At 37.7% G+C, this 27133-nt stretch overlaps 2 protein-coding genes across 2 annotated transcripts in view; both read left to right on the top strand.

The window, feature by feature from the left end:
• LOC117982930 (neurotrimin-like) overlaps window positions 1–27133 on the top strand; it is a 563100-nt gene that overhangs the window by 472872 nt on the left and 63095 nt on the right. The gene's annotated exons all lie outside the window — the stretch shown is intronic.
• LOC117983005 (nose resistant to fluoxetine protein 6-like) overlaps window positions 1400–27133 on the top strand; it is a 28995-nt gene continuing 3261 nt past the window's right edge. Inside the window, exons 1-7 of the mRNA XM_034969459.2 lie at window positions 1400–1798; window positions 9233–9444; window positions 14295–14488; window positions 15562–15826; window positions 17494–17654; window positions 20722–20890; window positions 24224–24417. Of these exons, the coding sequence (XP_034825350.1) occupies window positions 1495–1798; window positions 9233–9444; window positions 14295–14488; window positions 15562–15826; window positions 17494–17654; window positions 20722–20890; window positions 24224–24417 (1499 nt within the window). The 5' untranslated portion in view covers window positions 1400–1494. The remainder of the gene's footprint in view (window positions 1799–9232; window positions 9445–14294; window positions 14489–15561; window positions 15827–17493; window positions 17655–20721; window positions 20891–24223; window positions 24418–27133) is intronic.

The following is a 27133-nucleotide window of genomic DNA, read 5'->3' as shown; positions in this document are numbered from 1 at the left end:
TCTAAAAATCCTTCCTTAATAGGGTTCTACGTCAAAGAGGGAACCTTCATACAAAATCTCAAGTTTCTAGACCCAGCCGTTTGAGCGGAACCTATAAGTACGAGACAGGTTGAGATGGCAAACGGGGTATTAGGCGGGGGACACCCCGCACACCCGCACGTCTCTCGTGCTCGCCCGCACCGGTGTCGCGCGGGTCCTGTGCGGGTGTGCGGGGCGTTCCCTCCCCGATTGTCATCTCAACCTGTAGAGGAATCATACGTTGTACGTTACACAATTTCAAACTAAACTAGACTAAATTGGCAGATCTAAGTATAATAGTGCTATCCTTTGCACTAAAACTTTTAGTTTAGTTTAAAGTTTGTGTACAATAGAATTAGCACTCATTTCTTTTATAATATTTAAGCGTTCCTAGTAAGTTACCAAATGTGATACCAGAGTAATATTACAACAGGTAATGGATACCTGTTGTAAAAAGTTTTCAAAGCACTAAGTCGTTCATTTAAAAGATTTATTCAACAATTTAGTTTAGTTAACTTGAAAATAGCAAAATACCCTAAGCTACCAAATGAGGGTTGGTAAAGAGTATACTAATTAGGTATAATACCAAGCTCCTCCTTGTTTACCATAATTCCATAAAGCCGCAAACAAGTAAAAAAAAATCATCCCAATTTTTAACCTATGACAACTTACTATGGTCTCTGAAAACAATTAAGGGATTTTAATTTTAAAGGCTTAATTAACAAGCTTGTATTGAAAATTTAAACATAATTAATGTGAGCTACAAAAACAATAAAATCTATGAAATGAGTAAACCCTATAATTGCTATAATTAAATAATGACTTAATTAAATAATCATAAGACATTACAACTTTAATGGATTCTTCAATATTGACGAGTGAATTGTGAGTGTGACGGAACTCTCGGTTTGAACTTGAATCGACGATGTGTTAAATATTAGGCTACGGTGACGTAAAATCAAACAAAAATACTTTACGGCTACCTGCGTCAAAAGTACTAACATTTGACGCCTGCCAATGACGTCGAAGTCTCAAAGTTTTGTTAGAAGATCCCTAACTGTTGTGAACTACTTTTACATTAATACTCGTGTTTTGAAACAGTTTTTTAAAAAATTGTTGTTTTAATTTGAATACTTAAATGTGAAAAAAAGTAAAAAAGTTTAAGTATTTTATCAAGTAGATAAATTTAAAATAAATCATATTCCGCGCCGATAAGAATATTATGTGCTTTCTCGCTATGCAAGTTTATAGAAGTTTTTGTACTATTAGCACTATTAGTCCAAAAAAATGTATGCCTACATCACAGGCATTTTATTTTTTGATAAATAAACAGGTAGGTATATGAAAAATAAAGTTTCCCAACTCATTGTGTGGTATCGATATCAGATAGATGTCAGTGCCATAGGGTTATTGTTCAAGTGCGATGCCGCTGTTATACCAAGTTGTCTCAAACGAGGTATCATTGCTGCTGGAAACATGACCGCGCGCACCGGCGTGCTCGCGTGCCTAGCCGGGCTCCTGTGCGCCTGCGCCGCCCGCGAGTGTATCGAACTTACGATCGACGACAACATCCTTGCAGACTCCATTTTTAACGGGACAATACTGAAAATTGGTGCGAAAAATGATACTTATGATGAAAGTGCGAAGTTCAATGTTGTGGGACTATGGGACAAGTTTCCGAGGATCATGGTGCCGGTCAATGGGACCAGTGAGCAGTGTCGGAGGGACAGTCGGCTGTTTTTGGACAGTCTTGATCGGCTGGAGCTATGGGCGCTCAAAAGTAAATATTTGTTTTTTACCGGCTTTACGGCTCTGAGGTCTCAGACTCATTCTTTCGAGCCTTCTTTCTTTGCACTCGATTTTTTTTTAGAAGCCATAGGTTAACATCGAAACTGAATGAAGGTACCTAAGTAGGTATGATTTCTTTGTATGTCTACTACAAGAGTTCCTACCAAAGCGTGCCTTATCATTACGTTACTTTAAAAAAAGTTGAGGTTTTTGTTTTTTATTAGTTAGTCGGTTAAAGCTTATTTTGAAGACAACAAGTAGAAAATAAGTTAGTAGGTACAATAAAATATGAAACAAGACAACATAGTCTTTTGCGAAATAAACTATGAAAAACTAATGAAACAAACTGTTTTCTCGCCTCCCACTTTTTTGATTTTAGATCACCGAAATACTGTCAGAATGATACTTAGGTACCTGAAAGATACCTGCTGATACTTAGTAAGAATGTTTATTAATTTTTTTCGTATCTTAATTGCCAGTTAATACAACCAAATTACTAGATTAGTTTGAAAACAACACACGGTTATGGTAAATTACATGCTTTTTTGTACAAAAAACAGGTATATCCTGCTCATATAACAAGAGAAATAGATTCTATATATAGCTTGAAAAATCATTACTTTTTTTAAACATTGCTACATCCTGCCGGCCGGTTCCAACTTTCAAAGGAATTTGTCCAAGTTCTAACGAAAGCAGATAATTATTGATATGACAGTCATGCAGATCTCTCCAAACTTACTTATCAATTTATTAATTACCGTTGTTTCGTCTCAGCTATTACTTAATTTTTATTTTTAACCGACTTTCAAAAAGTTCAATATGTTAATGTAAGACGTTCGCGCGTTTTTCTATGTAGCTACTAGCTGGTGTACCTACACCAATTTTTCCGGATTTTCTGCACTGATAATGCAAAATATTTTAATTATTCCATAGAGAAAGTTTGCAAGCTGGTCCCATAAAATTCGTAAAATTCTGGATCTAACTCTTGAATCGTGATACTTACAAAACGTACGTACGTAAGTAGGGTTCCTCGCTCCTGCGCGCCTAAGTTATGGTGATTCAGAAACTGTTGACGGTGAATTGGACAGCATTATGAAATATCGAATTAAACAACAAAATAAAAAATAAAAAAGTTATGTTTGCAGATCAATAGGCAAGATAAACTATGTTTTCATTTATTGTAGATGTAAATATTTTAGATGCCAAACATAGACTTCGTAAATATTAAGTTCAGTCTAGTACGAAGTGACATTTCTACACACCATACCTACCTTTCTAAATAATGTGTTCTGAATTCGATGCGTTTTTTTTGCGGTTTTAAACTCCATAACTCCGTCAATTTTGAGTCTTGTTTTTTAATCCGATTATTATTATCTTGCATCTGTACTTAAGTGTGTCAAGGAAATTGTTTGTACTTATTGGATTCATTTTTTAAGAGTTACAGCAAGACCCTGTTAATAAGCCTCGTCTGTCAGTCCACTGTCACAGGAGATTACAGTTTTAGCTGTATTTAGTAAGCCAGTTTTACAGAATACGTGTTACTATTATCACGGCAAATAATTAAAATTGAAAAAACGAAACCCAATGTGAAACGTCCCAATACAAAAAAACTGGAAAAATTACATTTTTTCAATTATTAATTGTTATTTTTCTATCTAAATATATAAAAGGAAAACGTGACTAACTGACTGAATGACTGACTGACTGATCTATCAACGCACAGCTTAAACTACTGGACGGATCGGCCTAAAATTTTGCATGCAGATAGCTATTATGACGTAGGCATCCGCTAAGAAAGGATTTTTGAAAATTCAACCACTAAGGGGGTGAAATAGGGGTTTGAAATTTGTGTAGTCCACGCGGACGAAGTCGCGAGCATAAGCTAGTTATTATTATAACGGTAATAGATACGTTTACTCCATAGTAAAAATAACAAAATAATAAAAAATCCGGTCAATGCGAGTCACACTCGCACACGAAGGGTTCCAATACCATCGTACAAGAAGTAACATTTTTTTTAATTTTTATGACGTTTCTTATTTGTTGCGGTCGAAAATTTTAAACAAATACCTAATTAATAAATTTCTTGCAAGGAATTTTACTCTTGACTGCGTGAGTCTAACTCGCACATGGCCGATTTTATTTTTTACATAGGTATATTGTTCACACATTACAAAATTGTAAGATTTGCTCTCTAATTAGCGGTGACACGAAAATATTTCTATGATTTCAATGCCTCGTAAGCCTACTTACATATTATATTATATCTGTAAATTAATCGATACTTAAATATTTGTTAAAGGTGTCTATTGTCAATGAAGTTAGGAACACGGTACACTTTTTGTAATAGTTAAATTTTTACAAGGCCCGATTTTTCAATCCCCAAATAAACAACTGAGGAATAAACCGTTTTGACAGTTTTTCTAGTTCACTGATTTTTGCTCAGTAATAAGCTAAGCTGATCCCTAAGTTTATTTGCGGTTTCCAATACGAAATCTGCCGAAATGAGAACATTCGTCAGTTTTCAATTTTCACGCCATCATAACAATAACCAGATTACACATCACTCCGCCCAGACCATCTCCGCTAAGATCCGATCATCATCATCATCATCATCATCATCATCATCATCATTATCGTCAACCGATGGACGTCCACGGGTCTTGTGCCACAATATTACTCAAATGAAAACCAACTTAAAACTATAATATGAGAACTTTTAACAATAATATTTTAATCTAGGTATTTTTAAAACAAGCGTGTTCTTGAATCTTTTTATTTATTCCATTAAAAGTTAGGCCTTGACTGCAATCTCGCCTGAGGGCCTAACATGCGCCCCGCGAGAAAATTTTGTCTACGCATTATCTCGTCTTTCTTCATACAAATCAGACGAGTAAATGCGTAGACAAAATTTTCTCGTGGTGCGCATGTTAGGCATGCTGGTAGTAGTTGATGATTTAGTCTAAGATGGAACCCGACTAACTTGGAAGGGGTATGGCAGTTTTACTAAACCCATACCCCGTATCGTATACGTCGTCCCATCTTAGGTCACATGCATTATCACTTCCGATGAGCGGTGGCGTGCACAAGGTTAGAAGCCAGGGTATGCATTAGTTAGGTAGGAACCTGTTTACTGGCAGGTCATAATGAAAAATATGAATAATTGAGCTATTATAACTGGGGTAAGCAGTGCATTTATGCCTCTATGACCTGCACGCCACTGCCGATGAGGTATGATTGTGCCTTAACACTTGCGTGCTACCTTTAGTAAATTTAATAAAAATATTTAAAAGAGCTTTAAAAAAAATCAGATTTTTGCAGCTCAACATTCTAACAATCAATACCTAAGTAGATACCTGCTCTCACATTGCGATAGGTAGGTATAAAGTATTACCTACCTAACCTAAGGTAGGTATTTAATATTTATGTTTAGGTATTTAGTAAGTAGGTAATTTAAAGCAATAAGTAATTGTTTTTCGGTCGCTAAATACCTAGCTCTTACGCAATACATAAAACTCGCAAAACATTCAATTTTGTGTTTCAAAATTTTAATATCAAAATACGCTTATCAAGTGGGAATTTGCTTTCAAATAGCTAAATAAAACACAATATTATAATCAAAGTAATATGATCGACTGGTTAAGGTCATTGACACTATTATTTTATTGAAGCCTACATATATACCTACCTAATACCTACTATTAGTATTAACTTAAGAAAGTAAATTTGTAAAAAAAATTATACGTAATAACTTGCGGTTTCTTCTCTTATTTGCGAAGTTGTGTTGTCACAATTCATTTATTTTCTTCTTAGGGTCCCATTTTTTTAGGGTTCCGTACCTCAAAAGGAAAAACGGGACTCTTATAGGACCACTTTGTTGTCTGTCTGTCTGTCAAGAAACCTAGAGGGTACTTCCCGTTAACCTAGTCCACGCGGATAAAGTCGCTGGCATGAGCTAGTAATATTATAAAATATTTAATTAAATAACATTACTTTTTCTAACAAAATATTTACAACATTTAAGGATCCTGCAATATAAATATCAGGAGGTTTTCTGGGGGAAAAAACTATACTTAGAGATAAAATAACTAATAAGACAGATTTATATCCGTCTCGTTTTAACTATTTACATTCCTCAAAATCAAACCCACCGCAAGACAAAAGCCTTCCCGGATGATAAAAAAGTCTACAAGTCTAAAATACAATAATTAAGAGATGATCAAATCGTTAGATCTTTAAAATTCGTGTAAACACTTTAGTCATGCCCCTAAAAAATTACCATATTTTATTGAAATGTTATTGTTACTACTACTATTAATAATTATCACGAGCATTGCGTAATAAATCTTCCGTATAAAGTAATCGTAATGATACCCATAAATACTTAATTCAGTCCAATTACTACTTAAGAGTATAGGTAGGTATTCGTAGTGAAACAAACGTAACTTGGCTCTCATTTGAATACTAACCCATCAAACTCAATGCGATTTTGTAGATTCGTGGCAGTAATATCTATGTCAGGTGGAAGGCTTCGGCTGTCGCTAGTTATTACCTTTTTTTAGGGTTCCGTACCTCAAAAGGAAATACGGAACCCTTATAGGATCACTTTGTTGTCTGTCTGTCTGTCTGTGGGTCTGTCAAGAAACCTACAGGGTACTTCCCGTTAACCTAGAATCAAGAAATTTGGCAGGTAGGTAGGTCTTATAGCAGAATCTTATAGAAAATCTCAGGTCTTATAGAAAAATCTGAAAACCGTGAATTTGTGGTTATATCACACACAAAAATTAAATTGTGGTCATGAACTACCTACTACATAACTATATCAAGTGGGGTATTATATGAAAGGTCTTCACCTGTGCATTCTAAAACAGATTTTTATTTATTTTTATGCATCATAGTTTTTGAATTATCGTACGAAATGTCGAAAAAATACGACTGTATTACGGAGCCCTCGTTGCGCGAGTCTGACTCGCACTTGGCCGGTTTTTTTATTCATTATAGGCGCACGATTGACCACGATTACACCTGATGGGAAGTGATGATGTGGCCTAAGATGGGACGCGTTTGCCTAGAAGGTGCCTATTCACTCTTGTTTTACCTATACCTACCGTGTAGGCTCTGTGAGCTCATCTTTTCAAGATTATCTGCAGCTCGATTGCGGGAAAAGATTATTCCGAGCATAAAAAGAGTAAACGAAGTCAAGTACTCAAGTCACGCCAATCACGCCCGGCGCCCGTCAGATTGTCGCATTTCGCATTCAGGGCCCACTCTCAGGCATTTCACCATCTGCATCGGCGTAACAAGGTTCAATGTTACCCCGCGACATTCAAAAAACTTGCTCAAACCATCGTTGGATGTGTGACCGTAACCTTGGATTATGTGGTATCTGCGAAAGTTTTTTTAAGTTAATTAAGGCCATATTCCACTATCCTAAATCCTACGTCCTAAATAGTATAGTTACCGGCAAACTAACCAACTTTGCCATTCAATGATACTTTGTCCAAAAAGCAAATTATAAGCGTTCGCTTTGTATTTTTTTTATAAATTAAGATTTAAACCAAAAACTCTTCAAAATACGTGAAAAATGTGTGTCCCCCCCCTGTAACTTCTAAAATAAGAGAACGATAAAACTAAAAAAATATATGATGTACATTACCATGCAAACTTCCACCGAAAATTATTGGTTTGAACGAGATCTAGTAAGTAGTTTTTGATTTATCGTGCAAAATGTCGATAACATACGATTGTAGTACAGAACCCTCAGTGCGCGAGTCTGATTCGCACTTGGCCGGTTTTTTTTTTTAATTCAGTTAAGGATATTTTTGTTATGTTTTCAAATTCATTTTATCAGTAGATAATCTTTGTTTTGACCTGACATCTATAAAGTCGGTGTTTCTCAATTCGACGCGCTGCACGGTACAATGATGGTAAAATTAAATTTAAAAAAAAACTAGGTTTTATTTGATACCTAAGTTAATTTACATGAACCATGAAATATTAAAATTTAAATGTTAGAGCTATAAAATTTATAACTTTTATAATTGAAACCAATTAAAGATTTATCTAATTTTTTAATTGGATTTGTAACCTGATCTTATCTGTATAATTTGGTTCTAGTTAAAAATGGAAACACTAAACCTAAACCTAAAAGAAAAAATCGCGTGGTAACTGGTAGTAGGTAGGTACTAGGTAGGTACATATCTACGATATATCATTAAATTATATGCGATATATCGAATGTTTTTGTTCTGTATGTGAATTCCTTTTATTTTAGTAGGCACTTACTAGTTGATGAGCGCGCCTTCGTCCACGTGAAATTAGTTTTTTTTTTAAATTCCTTGTGATTTTCCGGGGCAAAAATTAGCCTATGTCCATCTAAGCATACAAGCAGCGTTTTTACCAAGTCTAACGGATGAGCCGTGAAAAGCTAAGAGACAGACATATGTACTTTAACATTAGACATGGGTAACATGATAGAATAGTATAACAGATTTGTTTGTAGAATTAGGTGTTCCCCAGAGGCCCAGAGGTTTCTGAATAATTTACAAAGCTATAGTTTATTTTATATTTTTTTTTATATCCATACTATTTAGCATTTATAGATAGGTACTCTTATACTATTAATTTACAGGTCAATACAACAACAAAAAAAACTATATATAGTATATACATACAGAAAAACTTATCACTAAAAATTTATATTTACAAAAAATATACGCCGTCCAAATAGTCATTTATGGGCATTGTGCCCAAAACACTGGCGCTATTACCTCGCTGAACGGCAAGGCTCAACCGTTGAGGGAAATAAGCACCAGCTCTTTAACATTTGTAATATTAGTATGGATTTTAATATTATTTATTTACATATTTTTTACTTATATTTTATTGACATAATAATTTACCAGCCCAACCTGGCTTCGCTCGGTGGAGTCCCTACCGGCATCAATTTTACCTACACTTTGAATATAGGTGCACTGGAATAACCACCTGAACTGTCTTTAAGTCATCTTCCGGTCGGCGATGGGATGATAATGAACTCTTGGGTAAAATGCATTGTTGCAGCAAAAATACCTTAAATTCTTACGGTCACAATACAGCTTTTGTGCTAGAACAGATCCATTTCCCTGTAACACTCTGAATATTTTCTCCCACACGCACATTTTAACAGTTCTTGTTGTTTTGCTGAAACTCCGCCGTTTCATTTTACTTCCACCCCCATGAATCATATCCGAAACTCTTACAGTACTATACACATAGTTCCAAAACAAGATTGACCTTTGATCTTTAATCTTGTAAGAGTGCTTTTGTTGACTCGTCTTACGACAAGACAACAAAGGAAGTTCGGATTAAAACGGCCAAACTTTGTCGTAGCTCTTAAGATAAGCTATACTTACCTACATAATCTAATCGCAAATATTTGTTCCAGTGTTCGACGCGACGGCCAAGCCTCCTTCTGGCATACTAAGTGGGAATGTCAACCAGTACGGGGATTTTGACGAATGTTTAGGGATCGATGAAGCCGTGAGAGGGAAGTACTGCTTGGCATCACTGCAAGTTAATATTGGTGGCGAAAAGGGACACGACCATTTGGACTATTTGATACACAGCGGGCATTATTTAAGAAGCAATGTGACTGATGTGAGTATTATGATATTTTTAGGGTTCCTACCTACCCTAAAAAAACTTCCTAACTAGGTTTCCTGTTCGTCAAACACTTGGCAACAAAGCTTATTAGGACCATGCATAATATATCTATTAAACAACCCGCTCAAATGTGCAGCCCATTCCAATAGATCATCTCGGTCATATACGTCACACTGTTATAGCCGCACTGTAGTAATTGTTTCATCTGTGACGTCATTACAACCGTAATCATAATAAGGTGCTTACGACCTCTTACGACCAACAACACAATTTAGCCCAGGCTTCTTCCAATCAGATGCGAAATCCGGCCTATCCGAATTTTCAAAACATAAGTATTTTTTTTTAAATAAATTAAATAAATTTTTATCGTTAAATAAGACTTTTTTCACAACCTTTTCTTGAAACCTCACCTTTTAAAGAGGATATTCACAAGTAGCTGGCTGTTTTAAGTCCTGTATTCCTATTTGTGTATACGTACCACGGACACCTTACTATGGACAAATAACATCGCAAGGACATAAGCAAAACAAGACGGGGCAAAATGATAGCAAAAATTGAATAATTATTTTCAAATATTTTGGTGAAAACAAGTATCCCTATCTTGCCCTATATTATAATAGTTGTCAAATGACAATATAGTAAACTTTTGTACCTAATTATCATTTTTAAAAATTAGTTTTATCACTTTAGTTTTGTCACGAATTTATTCATTTTTGATGAGTATTTTATGAGAGATTTTCTAGCAGTGGGTTTTTCACGGTTGATACGACGATAATGCATTATACTATAAATTAACGATATAGCATGTAGGTACCAATAGTTCCAGAACATTAACAATCAGACAGCTATCAATATTGTCTGCTATATGTAATTAGTATTCCATATAAAGCAGTCTCGTTTTGGTGTTCACAATCATTTGATATACAAATTAGGTGTAACTTTGATCATTGTATGAAGAGTGATGAGTTTACGCACATGTTCCTTATTCGTTGACATGCTGACAAACATCTTGAATGAAACTATGACAAAATCGAAAGTTTCTATAACTCAACGGTTATAGGTAAGAGCGGACTGAAATCCGAAAGACCGCCGGTTCGAACCACCATAATATTCGTGCCTTTTCGGGTGTGGAGACTTTGGGGCTGTGGGGCCCGAGGACCCGAGAGCTGCAGCTACCTTGGTCAAAGAATTAGTTTGGCCATTCAAAGGGATAATGCTGCCAGCATCTTGGGTACAATGCCTCGCTGCGGTGGTCTCGATGAGGTTTTAGATTTAATTTAATTTATTTTAGTTTTAATTTAATGTTGTTTTATTTTACTTTTAATTTAGATTTAAGTTTTTTTAATATAATTGTCTATCCCTTTTTAAATCTGTTATAAATTCTTAAACTTCATACTTTGTTTTATATGCGTAAGATGCACTGCAGTCGCTGCTGATTGAAATTCAATGCATGTTTCTCTATACAATTTTTCTTCGCCGAAACTTCGCTGTATGTTTTCCTAATTTAATTCTTTATTTTGCTGCAAACTAATGACTATACCTACCCACAACATCTCCGTCGATTCAATCATATCTCGTTCGCGGAAGACTTCTGTGTCATCATTAGCATACAATTGCAAGATACGCTTAAATACCTAATGATGTGCATTATAGATTACATTACCTGTGATTTGAATTTCAACATTATGATATTGTTCAAAGTACCGATGACAATAAGTATAGAGACTACTTGAAGCTGTTTAAAAAGGAGAAGAGCTTTTTTGAATTAAATCAATCCATACTATAATATTATAAATGCGAAAGTGTGTCTGTCTGCTAGATTTTCACTGCCCATCCGTTCAACCGATTTTGACGAAATTTGGTACAGAGATAACTTGCATCCAGGGAAAGGACATACCTGAAAATCAAAGAGTTCCCACGGGATTTTTAAAAACCTAAATCCACGCGGACGAAGTCATGAGCATCAGCTAGTCAAGTATATGTTATGTAGGTATTTAAAGTAAGATAGAACTCGGATAACGGAAGTGCAATGCGTAATCGCCGTAACGCTGCTGGCCATAGGTACACGATTGTGTTTATCAGTCAAAGCAGCGGACTTGAATCGGCGTGGCGTCCAGACTTGACTTTGGCTATCAGTTGACTGAACGCCGCTTCAAGTCCGCTGCAAACTTGATCGTATATGGCCAGCGTAAAGTTACTGAAGTATACACATTTAAGCAAGCATAGTGTGGGACGCCCTCCAGCACGATGGACCGACGATATAAAGAGGCTGGCGGGAAGTGGCTGGATGAGGAAGGCTGAGGACTGGGTGTGGTGGCCTTCTTTAGGGAAGGCATGTCCAACAGTGGACGTCCACAGGCTGATGATGATGAATGATGATAATGAAAGTAACTGAAAAATTATTTCAGCAAAAGCCGAAGAGTCCCAAAGTTCCGTTAAACCGGATCAGTTCTGTTGTCGGCGTCAGTGACCTTCTGCTCGTTTATCCTCTTGGGTCTCAAACCAGATCACGTAACCTAACGTAATATTACCCACGTGAAATGCTAAGTCTCGCCGGACGTTTGAGGTCGTGTACCCTATCGTGATTCAGAACAGAATGGTGAAATTTTGCAACCAACTTCAAAAAGGAAGAGGTCTTTTTATACATGCTGAAATTTTAATGGTTGTTTTCCCGAAGCGAAATTATTTTGTCGTGGTATTACAATCGATTTATAAATATAAAAAATTATAAGAGTCAAAAATGACAAATTTACAATCGAGAAATACAAAAATCGAATGAGACCTCGAACCAATAGTGATGCCGCGTGCGTGCAGGCTAGTTTATGCCGTATCACTACGCACGAGAGCTTAATTTGCTCTAAACTTTTTCACTTTATTGGCAGCGCGGTTCGAGTGGATGTACCTAACTACTATTCACGTTACGTCTAGGGAGTTACTATTGTTTCTCACACTTTCGAGTTGTCGATTTTTTTTAAATTGTTTCAAAACAAAAACATTTGTATTTTTTAAGTTTAACTCAAAGTTTCGATAGTACTACTGAGGGCAAATCGTTCAGCCGCGGGAAGACAACAACTAAAATTTCACCGTGTAGATGTCAAGTTTACGCTTGGCTAAGATCTCGCTGGCTATCGATCTTTTGTGATGGTATGCACTGACCATGCGCTGACCTAGATGTAGATGCATCGATTACTGTACAAATCATGAATATGACAAACATCATCATCATCGTCAACCGATAGACGTCCACTGCTGGACATAGATCTCTTGTAGAGACTTCCACATGCCACGGTCTTGGGCCGCCTGAATCCAGCGGCTCCCTGCGACTCATTTGACGTCGTCCGTCCACCTAGTAGGGGGTCTTCCAACATTGAATCTTCCGGTGCGAGGTCGCTATTCCAGCACCTTGGGACCCCCACCGCGTATCGGTTTTACGAACTATGTGCCCTGCCCACCGGCCCTGCCCATTGCCGCTTCAGCTTCGCAACCCGTTGAGCTATGTCGGTTACTCTAGTTCCTTCTATAGAAGCGAAGCTACATCGTCACGCGGACGTGCTGCCCAGCCAATGAGGCGCGGGTTGTTGGTTTGTCCATTAATCACGTCGTAACGGAGCAACGGATCGACGTGATTTTTTGCATGGGTATAGTTAAGGACATAGAGAGTGACATAGGCTACTTTTTATCCCGAAAAATTGAAGAGTTCCTACGGGATTTTTAAAAACCTAAATCCACGCGTACGAAGCCGCGGGCATCAGCTAGTAAGCCGCATAAAACAAGACTGTACTGTATCATCTGGATCTCGATCACGCAAATTCCAAGGTCCGACTATTCGTTAATATTCCGTGGAGGAGCTCAACCGTCTACATTGTCAGCTTATTTGGTATCTGGCTTTATTTTCAATCACAATTCTTATTGTGTAACACAATGGCCCTTGACCAAGGCGGGCGGAGTGCAGCTGTTTACTGGAAGGCTTCCACGGACAATGCAATTGCTGGTTGCTACCCTCCTATTTCGGTATTACAATGCTACAAACATTTCGATTCACACAAAAGCGAACAGTTTATTGATATTGCAACTTTTCGTATCGTTGATACTGGGCTTATTTCAAATGGCTCTATAAAACGATACTTTTTAGTTTTATTTATTTATTTATTAATATCTTAAAAGTTTATAAATCCTAAAATAAATAGAAGTGAGGCATAATATTTGCCTTAACAATTATTGTTAATTGTTTACGCCGCATCAAAACTAAATCTACAAGGGTCCCAAACGCACCCAGTGACCTAATTCGCTAATTCAGTGGTTTTTTTTATTTTTATTCAGATATAGGTAAGTGATGATGCAGTCTAAGATGATAGCGGGTTAACCTGGAAGGGGTATGGCAGTTTTTATAAAACCCATGCCCCTTTGGTTTCTACACGGTGTCGTACCGGTACTCAGTGTTTAACACTGAATGATAGCCACCGAGCTCATTTTCAATCCATTGAAGGTTTTCTACGAAAAAATATTTAATATGTCTCAATGAAGCAGCAATGTAGAACCAACCAATGTCAATAGTGGGGGTGATTCCGGATTCGCATATTCAGTGTTAGACACTGAGTTTGCGAATCACCCCATTTGCACTGGTTTGAGAATAAGCCCATTGCTATAGGCAACTCAGCCGGGTATTTTTTTTAATTGTTACGATTCAATTTTTTTTTCAATTCAACATCATAATTATATCAATTGATAGACGTCTACTGCTGGTCGTAGATCTCTGTTAGGAACTCTCACACGCGTCGGTCTTGCGCTGCGAATTCTGAATCCAGCGGCTCTTGGTTTTTTTAATTAAAATCAGCTAATTTCAGATGGGTCACCGACTTCCAAGGTATTCAAGTATTCTATGGGGAGTGTGCATACCGAGTTCATGCAGCAGCTTCGATTTGGAAGATGAGCTATCCTATAAGCTATCAGGTCTTGACATTTCAGTGAGAGTTCAAAACACCATGTGCACTGTCAAGGACGTTAAAAGACCGTACTCTTTTGGGAAAAGTTTGGCTATGTAAGTAGTTTTAAATACAATATTATCCATACTTAATATTATAAATGCGAAAGTGTGTCTGTCTGTCTGTCTGTCTGTCTGTCTGTCTGCTAGCTTTTCACGGTTCAACCGTTCAACCGATTTTGACGAAATTTGGTACAAATATAGCTTGCACCCCGGGGAAGGACATAGGCTACTTTTTATCCCGGAAAAATGAAGAGTTCCCACGGGATTTCAAAAAACCTAAATCCACGCGGACGAAGTCGCGGGCATCATCTAGTAATGTATAATTTGCGACATATTGACATGACAATCGGGGTGGGGATGCCCCGCACACCCGCATAGCCTCTGCGCTAACCCGGTGCGGGATAGCACGGGTGGCATGCGGGTGTGGGATGCGTCCCCCGCCTTATTCCACGTCTACTATGTCGACCTGTCGCGAACCCGCACGTCACCCGCTCTGATCGTGACCGCTGATGAGTGTGCGGGGCGCTCCCTCCCCGATTGCCATCTCGATCTGTCGCGTACTATTTAGGTATCACTGTAAGTACCTACTTAAGGCTCGGAGTTAAACACTACGCACTACGGAAACCGCATGACAGAATGCCACACTAAACGCGCACGTATGCGTGCACCATATTTTTAACCATTTTTTTATTCCATTACAAGTTAGCCCTTGACTGTGATTTCACCTCATAGTAAGTGATGATGCAGTCCAAGATGGAAGTGGACTAACTTGGAATGGATATGGTAGTTTTATTAAACCTACCCCATATCGCTTTCTATACGCGGCATCATACCAGAACGCTAAATCTCTTGGCGGTACGGCTTTTACAATAGGAGAGCTGCCAGAGCCGAAGCCTACCAGACCAGACCAGTGCCAATTTAGAAATCATAAATTTCCAAATTGCCCCTGCTGGGTATCAAACCTGGAGCCTCTCACTTGTAAGATAGCGTTCACCCAGTATCAGTGAACTCTTCAGAGAGGTGGAGCTCTCACTAGAATTTTACCGACCCATTTACCAATTTTAAAATCAATCTATGGATGTTAGTCGGAGCGAGAAAGTTTTCAAGTCTTCTTATTTCTGTTTCAGCACATTTTTTCTAGCAATTATCCTATTGTTGAGTTTGGGAACAATGCTGGACGACGGGAAGGAGGGCGGAACAAACTTCGAGAAACTTCTCAACGCGTTTTCTTTGAAACGCAATTTGAGGAAAGTGTTCGACTTGACGGACTCGCCGACTCGAGTGAAGGGAGTTGACGCATTCAGGGGACTCAATGCTTTGGCGCTCCTCCTCGCACACAAATCTATGGCGATGGCTCACAATCCTTATGTGAATAAAACTAGCTTTTCTGAGGTAAGTAATTTTACTATTTATGTTGTCAATTACGAACCCCCTTTTCCGCATCATGTCCATCAAAAATCATACAGTCCTCATCTCTCAGTATAGCAAACAGTTTTTAAAACTGTTCCTTTCAAGTTGATAGCTTTTGTATCACTTAACTGAAATAAGCAACTATAAGAGACGGAAAGATGGACGGATGACGTCCTTCCACCAGGATTTCCGCCGCCGGCTAACCTGAAAAATGCATTCCAGTTATTGTACCCATACTTTAGCTACTTTAGTATTTAGACAACGTGGCATTCTATCAGTGAAGGTAAATTTTTGGCGAAGGTCAGGAAATTATATGACGAAATGAAGGCCAGCCTCCAATAGTGGTGAGGCACGAGAAGAAGAAGCGATTTGCCTTCTCGGCTACGGGGAACGCCCTTCTGGTATCAGTCATCATAGTCATCTAGGCAAGCGCGCTCCATCTTAGGCTGCATCATCACTTGCCAGCAGATCTAATTGGAGCCAAGCGCTAGTCTGTAATATAAAAAAAGAAGACTGGGCATTACTCATGACAACCACCTTAGCGCTTAACCGGAACAAGTAGAACACTAGACTACTACGAGTATGTATGTAGTAGGTACCTATACCTAAATCGCTAAATCATTTATCACCAAGAACTAGGTACCGCTTAAATACAAAACGCCCCACGCAAAGCAAATCGGAACTTTAACCACACCTCCATCTCAAACGCTTCCTGCATTTAGTAATAGTATTTCCGGCCATTGGAGCCGTGTTGGAAGTCACCTTGACCTGTTCAAGTCAACCTAAACTGCAGTTGAGTGACAGATATTACGAGTAAAAGCATACTAGTTAAAATGCTGCTTTAGTAGTACATGGTTAAAATGCATGGATATACTTTAAAGTTGAAATCAATGTATTTCAACGTATAACAGGCACATACCACGATTAATTTGATGTTTTTATTTGTCGATATTTGAACCCAATTGCATGACCACGACCCGTGCACGATTGGGTTGAATAATCGACAAATAAAAACATCAAACTAATCAACTAACGTACCATTCTTAAAATCATTAATTCAAATCAATGACATAAACTTTTGTAGGTGCTTATAATACCAACAATCAAGATTCAACTGAAAACCAGCATCTCAACTGTCTTAGCATTATTCTTAGTATCCCGTTAACAACAAACTAAGCCATTAGACAATGGACGGCCTTGCCACCGTCTTTAGACAAACTTAATCGATAGATCGGCAGTAAATTTTATCACCAGAGCTGATTTACATGTCATTACTATTACCTAAACTATCAGCCAATTAAGTATGGTTCTAAGACACTAAAACAGATTTTGGATAGATCACAAGGGGGTTACAAACTACTAGCCTAACGAATTAGTCAGCTGAAGTGGCAGTGGGCAGGCCACGTCTGCCGCAGAACCGATGGCCGATGGGGCAGACGTGTTCTGGAATGGAGACTGCATATCAGCAAGCGCAGTGTGGGACGACCTCCAACCCAAAAAGGTAGCGGGAAGAGGGTGGATAAGGAAGGTGGAGGATTGTGTGGTGGTGTGCTCTTGGGAAGACCTATGTCCAGCAGTGGACGCAAACAGGCTGATTGATGATACAAACTAGCAATTTAAATAGTACAACTAACTCCATTGCTCCTCAGGTATTCGGAATGCCGTGGGCTGTGGTCGGACGATCGGCAATCGTATACACGGACAGCTTTCTATACCTCAGCGGGTTTCTGAACGCACACAACCTACTTCAAGAGTTGGAGAGGAAAGGCACCATTGACATGAAGAACAGACTGCTGGCTAGATGGTTCAGGTTAGCTTATTATTTTTCCTAAGTATGCTAAGCTCCTCCAAAATGTTTGTCAATCTGCGTCCGGGATAACACATCGACGAGAGCTGTATGTAGCCGGATAGTGCTCGGGTAGTGGTCTCATTAGATCCTATGCCCAGCAGTGGCTACGGACACTGTTGGGCATAGGACCATGATGGTGATAACTTGATAAGACTAAGCGCACTCAAGGCTTAAGCCGCCCGCGCCGGGGAAAAACTGCTTTTTAAGAAAAAAAATTAAAAGAAAATATGCTTAAACAAAATAATATATATATTATGATGTTATTAATGTTAAGCTGTATTAAACGGTTTTTAAAGTACTTGTTAAACAATGCCAGCCATGAGCCCGCGACGCGGACGTCTGATAAAACTTATACTTAACATACTTAACATAACATACTTAACTTTAATTTAGCATGTCCGCTTGCTTTGTTGCCAAGGACTCTGGCTACTGAACAGCCAGGTTGATTCTTTGTGCAAAAAAATAGGTCCGCCCTTTTATCAGTAGAGGATGCAAATTAATGTTTAAAACAAATTGGTCCATTGTGACGATTGATGCCATAATGATACACAGAAATAACATTTTCATATACCGGTAGGTAATGTACCTACAAAAATTAAATTAAATAGTAATCAAGAAAATCTAATGAATCATCGTTGAAGTCATTAGGTAATTTATTATAAGCACGTGCACGTTTTTTCAGTCTAAATAATATCCTCTAACGACTATCAAATTACACTATTAATTTGGGTTAGTTGATCGGGGGCAAAGACTTTTTGACCGCAGCAGTGTTCACGTGCCTTAGACCCTTTTTAGGGTTCCGTAGCTAAATGACAAAAAACGGAACCCTTATAGATTCGTCATGTCTGTCTGTCCGTCCGTATGTCACAGCCACTTTTTTCCGAAACTATAAGAACTATACCTACTGTTGAGACTTGGTAAGTACCTAGATGTATTCTGTGAACCGCATTAAGATTTTCACACAAAAATAGAAAAAAAAACAATAAATTTTGGGGTCCCCATACTTAGAACTGAAACTCTAAATTTTTGTTTTTCATCAAACCCATACGTGTGATCTATGGATAGGTCTTCAAAAATGATCATCAATTTATCAATTTTAGGATAGTATTTTGTGTAGTATTTTAGTTTAGGATTTGACTCTATTCCACTCCGTCTGTGCCTCTGAATACGCTGAACACAATATGCTGAGCATTAGCCGGTACCTTTACTCAAATTCTTCCATTAAGTATATAGCTAAGAACTGAATTAAAATTAGTATGAACCGTAAATTATAACACAATTGACCTAACTGACCTAAAATTGATTTAGGTACAATACTACTATGTAAAAATTATATAATTAGTATATCAGTACCATTTACAGCAATTTTGAAAAAATTAGAAACATTCGATACCTAAATTATAACCGTCGGAACTTGAACTCAAAACCTACAACTTACAAGGCAAGGCATCGCACTGCTCTATAGAGATCATAAAAGTTGGACGTCATGCTCGTACCGAATACTTAAGTTATTAAGAAACCTCTTTAGCACCATGATATAAGTGGGCGGGCGGGCTGAATAGATTTTGTCGTGTTTGTATAACATAGGAACTAAAAAAATCAAAACAATGTTCAAGATTGATTATCTCATTCGATTTCCCACTTATGTCATGCTGCCCAGAACACCCTATACAAAGTAGTAGGTATATTATAAACTTTATCGCACGCAATAAAAACACAGATGGACTTTTAATAGGTCCATTTTATGAAAAAAAAAGACTTATATTATATACATTTACCTACCATGAGCAAAATAAATAAATGATTATGATTATAATTATAGATGGGTTTTACGTAGGTAGGTGCAATAAGATGGTCTTGTAAGCGATATCTTCTATAATAATAATCTTGCTAGGGAGAAATTAAACAAGTGGACAGATGAAGGCTAGTATGTACACTAGTACATTATAAACTTACATGTTTATATTTAAACTAGCTTATGCTCGCGACTTCTTTCGCGTGAACTACACAAATTTCAAACCCCTACTTCACCCCCTTAGGGGTTGAATTTTCAAAAATCCTTTCTTAGCGGATGCCTACGTCATAATAGCTATCTGCATGGCAAATTTCAGCCCAATCTGTCCAGTAGTTTGAGCTGTGCGTTGATAGATCAGTCAGTCACCTTTTCCTTTTATATATTTAGGTTAGGTGATAACTTCATCCGCGTGTATTTAGGATTTTTAATTAATTTTTTAGGATAAAAAGTAGCAAATGTCATTTCCCAGTCTACTAACTATTTCCATGCAAAAAATCACATAAACCATGCATTGCTCCATCCACTGGTGAAAGAATTTCCAAAATCGATTCACTAGTTCCAGTAATTACTTCCTACTTCCTACAAACAAACTTACAAACTTTACCTCTTTATAATATTAATTACCTATCTATATATCTATAGATATGTGTGGAAGTCCCTACAAGAGACCTATGTCCAGCTGTGGACGTCTATTGGTTAATGATGATGATGATCTATATAGATAAAATACTAAGTACAAAGCGAGCCTCAATAGCTCAACCGGTATAGGAGTGGCCTGAAATCCGAAAGGTCGATGGTTCAAATCCCGCCCGTTGCACTATTGTCGTACCTACTCCTAGCACAAGCCTGACGCTTAATTGGAGAGGAAAGGGGAATATTAGTCATTTAACATGGCTAATATTCTTTTAAAAAAAAAAAAAAATTATATGAATAAGTATTATCATTTAGTACCTACCTACTACAGTTTCAATTCCTTGCAATAATCCTACATGCACCAGGATTTACAGTTTATAGTTGAGTGCGTCCACTGAAGTACTGAAGGATATAATCCTGTTATTGTGTCCATCTGACGATTAAGATCAACTCTCTCACGGAGTCTCTACGAGTACCTACCTGCCTATGTCCCAATTTACTATAGATTTATCGTGCAAAATATCGAAATAATACGACTGTAGTACGGAACCCTTTGTGCGTGAGTCTGCCTCGCACTTAGCTGGTTTTTTTTCCTTGCAGACTGTTCCCGCTATTTCTCAGTATAATGCTGTTCTGCACCTACATACTTCCCGACGTCAACAACGGGCCCCAGTGGAACCTGGTGGTGGAGGAGCACAGCCGAGTGTGCCAGAAGAACATGTGGAAGAGCTTCCTCTTCATACACAACTACTTTGGCTTTGAGGAGATGGTGAGTTTATACTTTATTCATTCTACTAAATATTAGTGTAGGTAAAATATAAATTGGAAAGTGTGTATTGTTAGGTTGTTTTGTCCTTCAATCACACCACAACGGAGCAACAGATCAAACCGATTTTTTGCATTATTATCATCATCGTGATCAACCTCTTTCCGGCCCACTACTGGGCACGGGTCTCCGCTCAGAATGAAACGGGGAGATTTTTAGGGTTCCATACCTCAAAAGGAAAAAAGAAATCCTTATAGGATCACTTTGTTGTCTGTCTGTCTGTCTGTCTGTCCGTTGGTCCGTCTGTACGTCGTGTCTGTCAAGAAAACCTATAGGGTACTTCCCGTTGACCTAGAATCATGATATTTGGTCGGTAGGTCTTACAGCACAAGTAAAGGAATAGGTAAATCCGAAAACCGTGAATTTGTGGTTACATCACACAAAAAAATTAAATTGTGTTCATGAACAAATATTGCTATTTTCAACTTTCAAAGTAAGATTACTATACCAAGTGGGATATCATATGAAAGGGCTTTACTTGTACATTCTAAAAAGATTTTTATTTATTTTTAGGCATAATAGTTTTCGATTTATGATGCAAAATGTCGATAAAATACGATTGTAGTACGGAACCCTGTAGTGCGCGAGTCTGACTCGCACTTGGCCGGTTTTTTTTAAGAAATGGCTATCACAGAAAATCCTTTAAAGCCAAAGGAAATGGAAAACTCATTCGAATTAAATTCACCAAGTACAAGAATGCAATATGATACATATCTAAGAATAATATTATGTACACTCGATTGAACAATACTTAGTGATTATTAATAGTTCCCATGGGGTTATATAACCAGACTCGCGTTGCATCTATGTCACCCAGTTATTGAATACTAGTTCAAACTTTTTACTTTGTTCATAATTATATGAATACAGTATTAAAGTTGTACCTTAATTTTAAGGTTAACTTTAGTCAAAGTAAAATGAAATAAGGATCTTAAGTTCAGTTTTGAGAGTCTAGAATAATATTATTTTTCATTCAAGCGAGTCAAAGTACTTCTGTATTAGCTTCCTAGCCCCCAGGTTTAGAAAAAGCCCACCACAGTAACATCTTGTTCGTTCTTTGCCATCTCTAGAATCGATTATTTGAAATAGTAGACTGTGTAGCTTTCGAGAATTTAGAAAAGTAGTAAATAGTGATGGTCTTATGATTGACACTTCTATTTATTTCTATTTCTATTTCTTATATTTATTTCTATTTCTATTCTATGAGTTTTCTAATCGAAAAAATCTATTTGCGTTTTAAGCAATTAAATATCAATTGTTTTCACGGTGAAGGAAAACATCGTGAGGAACCTGCATGCCTGAAAGTTCTCCTTAATATTAACAAAAAACCAGCCAAGTGCGAGTCGGACTCACGCACGAAGGGTTTCGTAACAAAATCACGTTTGTTGTATGGGAGCAACCCTTAAATATTTGTTTTATTCTGTTTTTAATATTTGTTGTTATAACGGCAACAGAAATACATCATCTGTGAAAATTTTAACTGTAAATCACGGTTCATGACATACATCCTGGTGACAGACGGACAGCGGAGTCTTAGAAATAGGGCTCTATTTTACCCTTTGGGTACGGAAACCTGCATGTGAAGTCTGCCACTATGCTCATTCATTCTGAGAGGAGACCCGTGCTCAGTAGTAGGCCAGCGATGAGTTGAGACGACGATGACTAGTTTCGGAATACCCTCAAACATATTTCATCAGACAATCAGTACCTATTTTTAATGTTATGGTAGTAATATGATGATATGATACGTTACGAAGCGCAGAGTTTTTGCGAAGTTGGCACTTTGGAGATCATTGTGTTCTTGTCAGTGTGTCAGGGCGACCCAATTACTGGTGCGAGATGAATGGATGTGGGTGAGCGGTAACTGTCGCTCTCGGTAATTAATGCTGTCATCTAACCTCAAGTGAGCCATAACAGGGTTCACTTTTCTGATCTCTGAGTCTGCTTGGATGAATTTGCACTTTTGACTTTGACTTAACATCATCATGATCAACCCATCGCCGGCTCACTACAGAGCACGGGTCTCCTCTCAGAGTGAAAAGGATTTTGGCATAGTCTACCACGCTGGCCATGTGCGGATTGGTAGACTTCACACACCTTTGAGAACATTATGGAGAACTCTCAGGCATGCAGGTTTCCTCACGATGTTTTCCTTCGCCGTTAAAGCAAGTGATATTTAATTACTTAAAACGAACATAACTCCGAAAAGTTAGAGGTGCGTGCCCGGGATCGAACCCCCGACCTCCGATTAGAAGGCGGGCGTCCTAAACCACTAGGCTATTACAGCTATTCACTGTAGCATAAACTGTAAAGATTACGTCGAGAATTTTCCGAACGGACAATAAATAATCTCCTAAAATAACGTGAAATGAAATATTTAGGGTGAAGGGGTTAGGTTGGCTTGACCCAGTAAAATACCCCGAGAGGCGGACCTTTCGTTGAGACTCGCTCCCTGGCGATGCTGTATTTACTAAAATATTAATATTATTTTAGATCAAATCAGAAATGAGGAGTTTCGTAGGAGAACCAGCTGGTCGATTTCGTAAAACCTGCATCAATCATTATTGCAATCTTAATATACAGTAGGCTCCCTCGTGATATCACTTTCTTCACGATGTTGCGCCATTTTTCCCTGTTGGAGGCTGTACGAAAGGCATTGCAGAAGGGTGTGTCGACCGCTTCTCGAATCTGGTCGGACCAACGTCTCGGGCTTCGTCCGCGGGGTCTCTTTCCTCCGGTCAAGTCAGTGATCAGGAGTTTCTCTATGCTTCTCGCGTTTTTCCTAGCAATGTGACCGAAGTAGTCGAGCATCCGCCTCAGACAGATGTTGAAAGAAAGAAGAAAGAAAGAAAAGAACTTTATTTATACAACTGTGCCACACATCACAACTTAAAGCTAAGAGCAGGTTGTTCCGGCGCTTTTTCCACCTGAGAACAAGCAAAAGAAGCGCCGGAACAAACTGTCATGTGCGGCACAACCCGAAAAAAGGGTGTTGGACAGCCGCATCTTGATTTTTAATGTATTTAAAATAGAGACGTTGGTCTTGCTCCTTTCAGGAAATGTTGAGCATCTGTCTCCAGCACCACATTTCAAGGCATCAATTATTTTCAGATATTTATTTACCCGTATTACTTTTAAGTTTTCCTAATACTAGTTACCTAAGTAGGAAAATTACTGCCATATCAAAATTTATGGAAGCTCAGGCTCCATTGGCATTTAACCATCATTGCGCGTCAACTCTTGCGCCAACATTTCTACCTTTCTCTTCTTCCACAGTGCTTAACCCACACTCACCAAATCGGCATGGACATGCAGCTTTACGTGGCCACGCTTCCTCTCATGTTGCTGCTGTGGAAGTTCAGAACTGCCGGCCTGGCTCTCATCCTGGGCGTAGCCACAGCTTCCACCGTCCTCAGATACCTCGCGATCCACTGGTACGACATCAGCATGTTCGTGTATTATGGAATCTCGTGAGTATTGTTTTTTACCCGACTACGGCAAAGTAAAAAGAAAGGGTTATGATTTTAGTATGTAAATTTGTTGCCGTGACAGCCTAGTGGTTAGGACGTCCGCCTGCTAATCGGAGGTCGGGATTCGATCCCGCGCACGTACCTACCTCTAATTAGAGTTATGTGCGTTCTGAATTATTGTGGTCTCTGAATTTTTGCTGTCGTATCGAGTGGTTAAAATGAAAGAGGAGAAAATGAGTTCAAATAAAAATCAAGCGACAGAAAAACAATTTGACTATAATATTTCAGCATCGATGATATCAGTATTAATGAATCCTACTACTAAGTAGGTAGGTCTAGTGGGAGTTCTCACCATCCTATTTCGTGTGTTTAATAGTAGTCGCTCAGAGCAAATAATATGTAGACCTAGTCAGGTTTTAGTGCTGTTTTACTTTATCTTGTAACTAGCTTATACCCGCGACTTCGTCCACGCGGACTACTCAAATTTCGAACCCCTATTTTACCCCCTTAGAGGTTGAATTTTCAAAAATACATTCTTAGCGGATGTCTACGTCATAATAGCCATCTGCATGTCAAATTTTACCCTGATCCGTCCTGTAGTTTGAGCTGTGCGTTGATAGATCAGTCAGTCAGTTTTATATATTTAGAAGAAGACTAATCTTTACAAATCTAAATATAACATGTAAATATTATATTTACTTAGAGCCTCAATAGCTCAACCGGTATAGGAGTGGACTGAAAACCGAAAGGTCGACGGTTCAAATCCCGCCCGTTGCACTATTGTCGTACCTACTCCTAGCACAAGCCTGGCGCTTAATTGGAGAGGAAGGGGGAATATTAGTCATTTAGTATGGCTAATATTCTTTAAAAAAAAAAAAACTAAGAAATACTAAAATACTAAATACTCTGACACCAAAGGCAAGCCGACTGAAATGAATAACCAATAATTCTGTTAACCGAACCATATATTACCTAGGTATGTAGGTACACAATGTTATTAATCTGTTACCATTTGTATAAATAAGGGATAACAACTTTATATTTATTGGAACAGCAAATATTATTGTACCAGTCGGTATAGTCTCGGTCAACATGACCGGCAAATATCGTATAAGTGATTCGCTAAATCCTAAATCATATTATACAATACAGAACAAACAATGTAATCGTCCTATCGTGCGGACTTTGGAGCATAAAGATTTCAGTCCATAAAGATACCAGCTACCAAAACAAACCAATGAAAACAATTTATTATTTTTACAAAATGTAAAAGCTTACCTGGCTTTGGTTGAAAACAAAGTTAGTTGATTTAATCTTGTAAATGAACATTCATATAATAAGTACTTATACTTATGGAAAGTTCGTAGCGTCAGTAAGATGTTTTATTTGCAATATAATATCGTGAACTTTTACAAAATATAGGATTTTTTATATATTTCTTCGCGTTTTTTTTTTTTTTGTGGTACTATATCAATAATCAACATTACTTTTACCTGTCTTCGTTTTTGTCACCGTTGTGGTTACATTCTGTATTATTTGAGTCCCTGTTAAATTTGTTTGTTGACACGTATAAAATAAATAGCTAAGTTGTACTTGTACGTATTGCGAAAATTTACATAGCAGTAATGAAAATGTTAAAATACACAAGTAATACGTTTTTGATGCTTTGCCGTGTAAACACCTGAATTAGTATGTATTTTAAGTTGGGTAGCGAGTAAATAAATGTAATTTATGTTAACAAAATGTTACGAATTTCGCGAAATGTTACATTTTTTTAAATTAGAATACTTCTATATTTCTTGTTTACATACCTACCTATTTTTCACTATAACTTCGTATTCGTTTTACTATAATTTCGTATATACGTTCGTATAACTTCGTACGTATATTGACCGTGTGTATATTTTAGTGTTAGAAACGTGACACTCGTTAATCGGCCAAAATTTTTGTTTAGGCAGAGATGACAAATCACGAGTTTTCCCGCCCATAGTAGCCACTAGACTAGACTAGACTAGAGAGTGAACTGTGCTAGTAGGTAATCGCTCAGGTCATCTATAAAAGTCCCTTAAAAATCAGATTTAAAAAATTATAATGGAAAAGTTAGAAGTGGGCCGTTCAATTTTAAGTTAGAATATCTCTATCGACCATCTAGAATAGAGTTTTAAACTAGCTCGATGGTCATACGAAGTTGAAATGTTCAAACACCATTCAAACAAAAACCTAAAAGAACTTTTTCGAACAATACACCCTCGACCGAGTTAGAATATTTTCCTTTTGGAACGACGACCGCGACCTCCTAAAATCTAACACAAAAACTATTTTTTATTTTTACATTCAATTGAAACCCGCCTCGGGTCCGGATTTAGGCATGAACCTGGATAGGTCTTAGTGCCTAACTATAATGTCGTATTGTAAATTTGTAAATGGAATTTGGGTTTGTATAATGTACTTGCCATAGCTTCATCTTGGACCAAGCATGCCTCCGGTGTTTATAACCTTCCCGGTATTTATCCAGGTTTTGCTTGTTTTTATAAACCAGTCTACTAGTTACAAAACTACTATGTATACTTAGTAAGTTTACAGGCTATACTAGTTTTACTGTGGTGAACTCCACAACTGGTTAAGGGAAAACGGGTTTAGAAAAAGGCAAAGGCTTAGAATAGTCCACTTAATAATCGGATGTTAGTGTTATTCCTCTCCGAGGAAAATTATTTTT

Source organism: Maniola hyperantus, chromosome 6, assembly GCF_902806685.2.
Source record: "Maniola hyperantus chromosome 6, iAphHyp1.2, whole genome shotgun sequence".
Lineage (NCBI taxonomy): Eukaryota > Metazoa > Arthropoda > Insecta > Lepidoptera > Nymphalidae > Maniola > Maniola hyperantus.
This window is presented reverse-complemented; position numbering and strand designations above follow the sequence as displayed.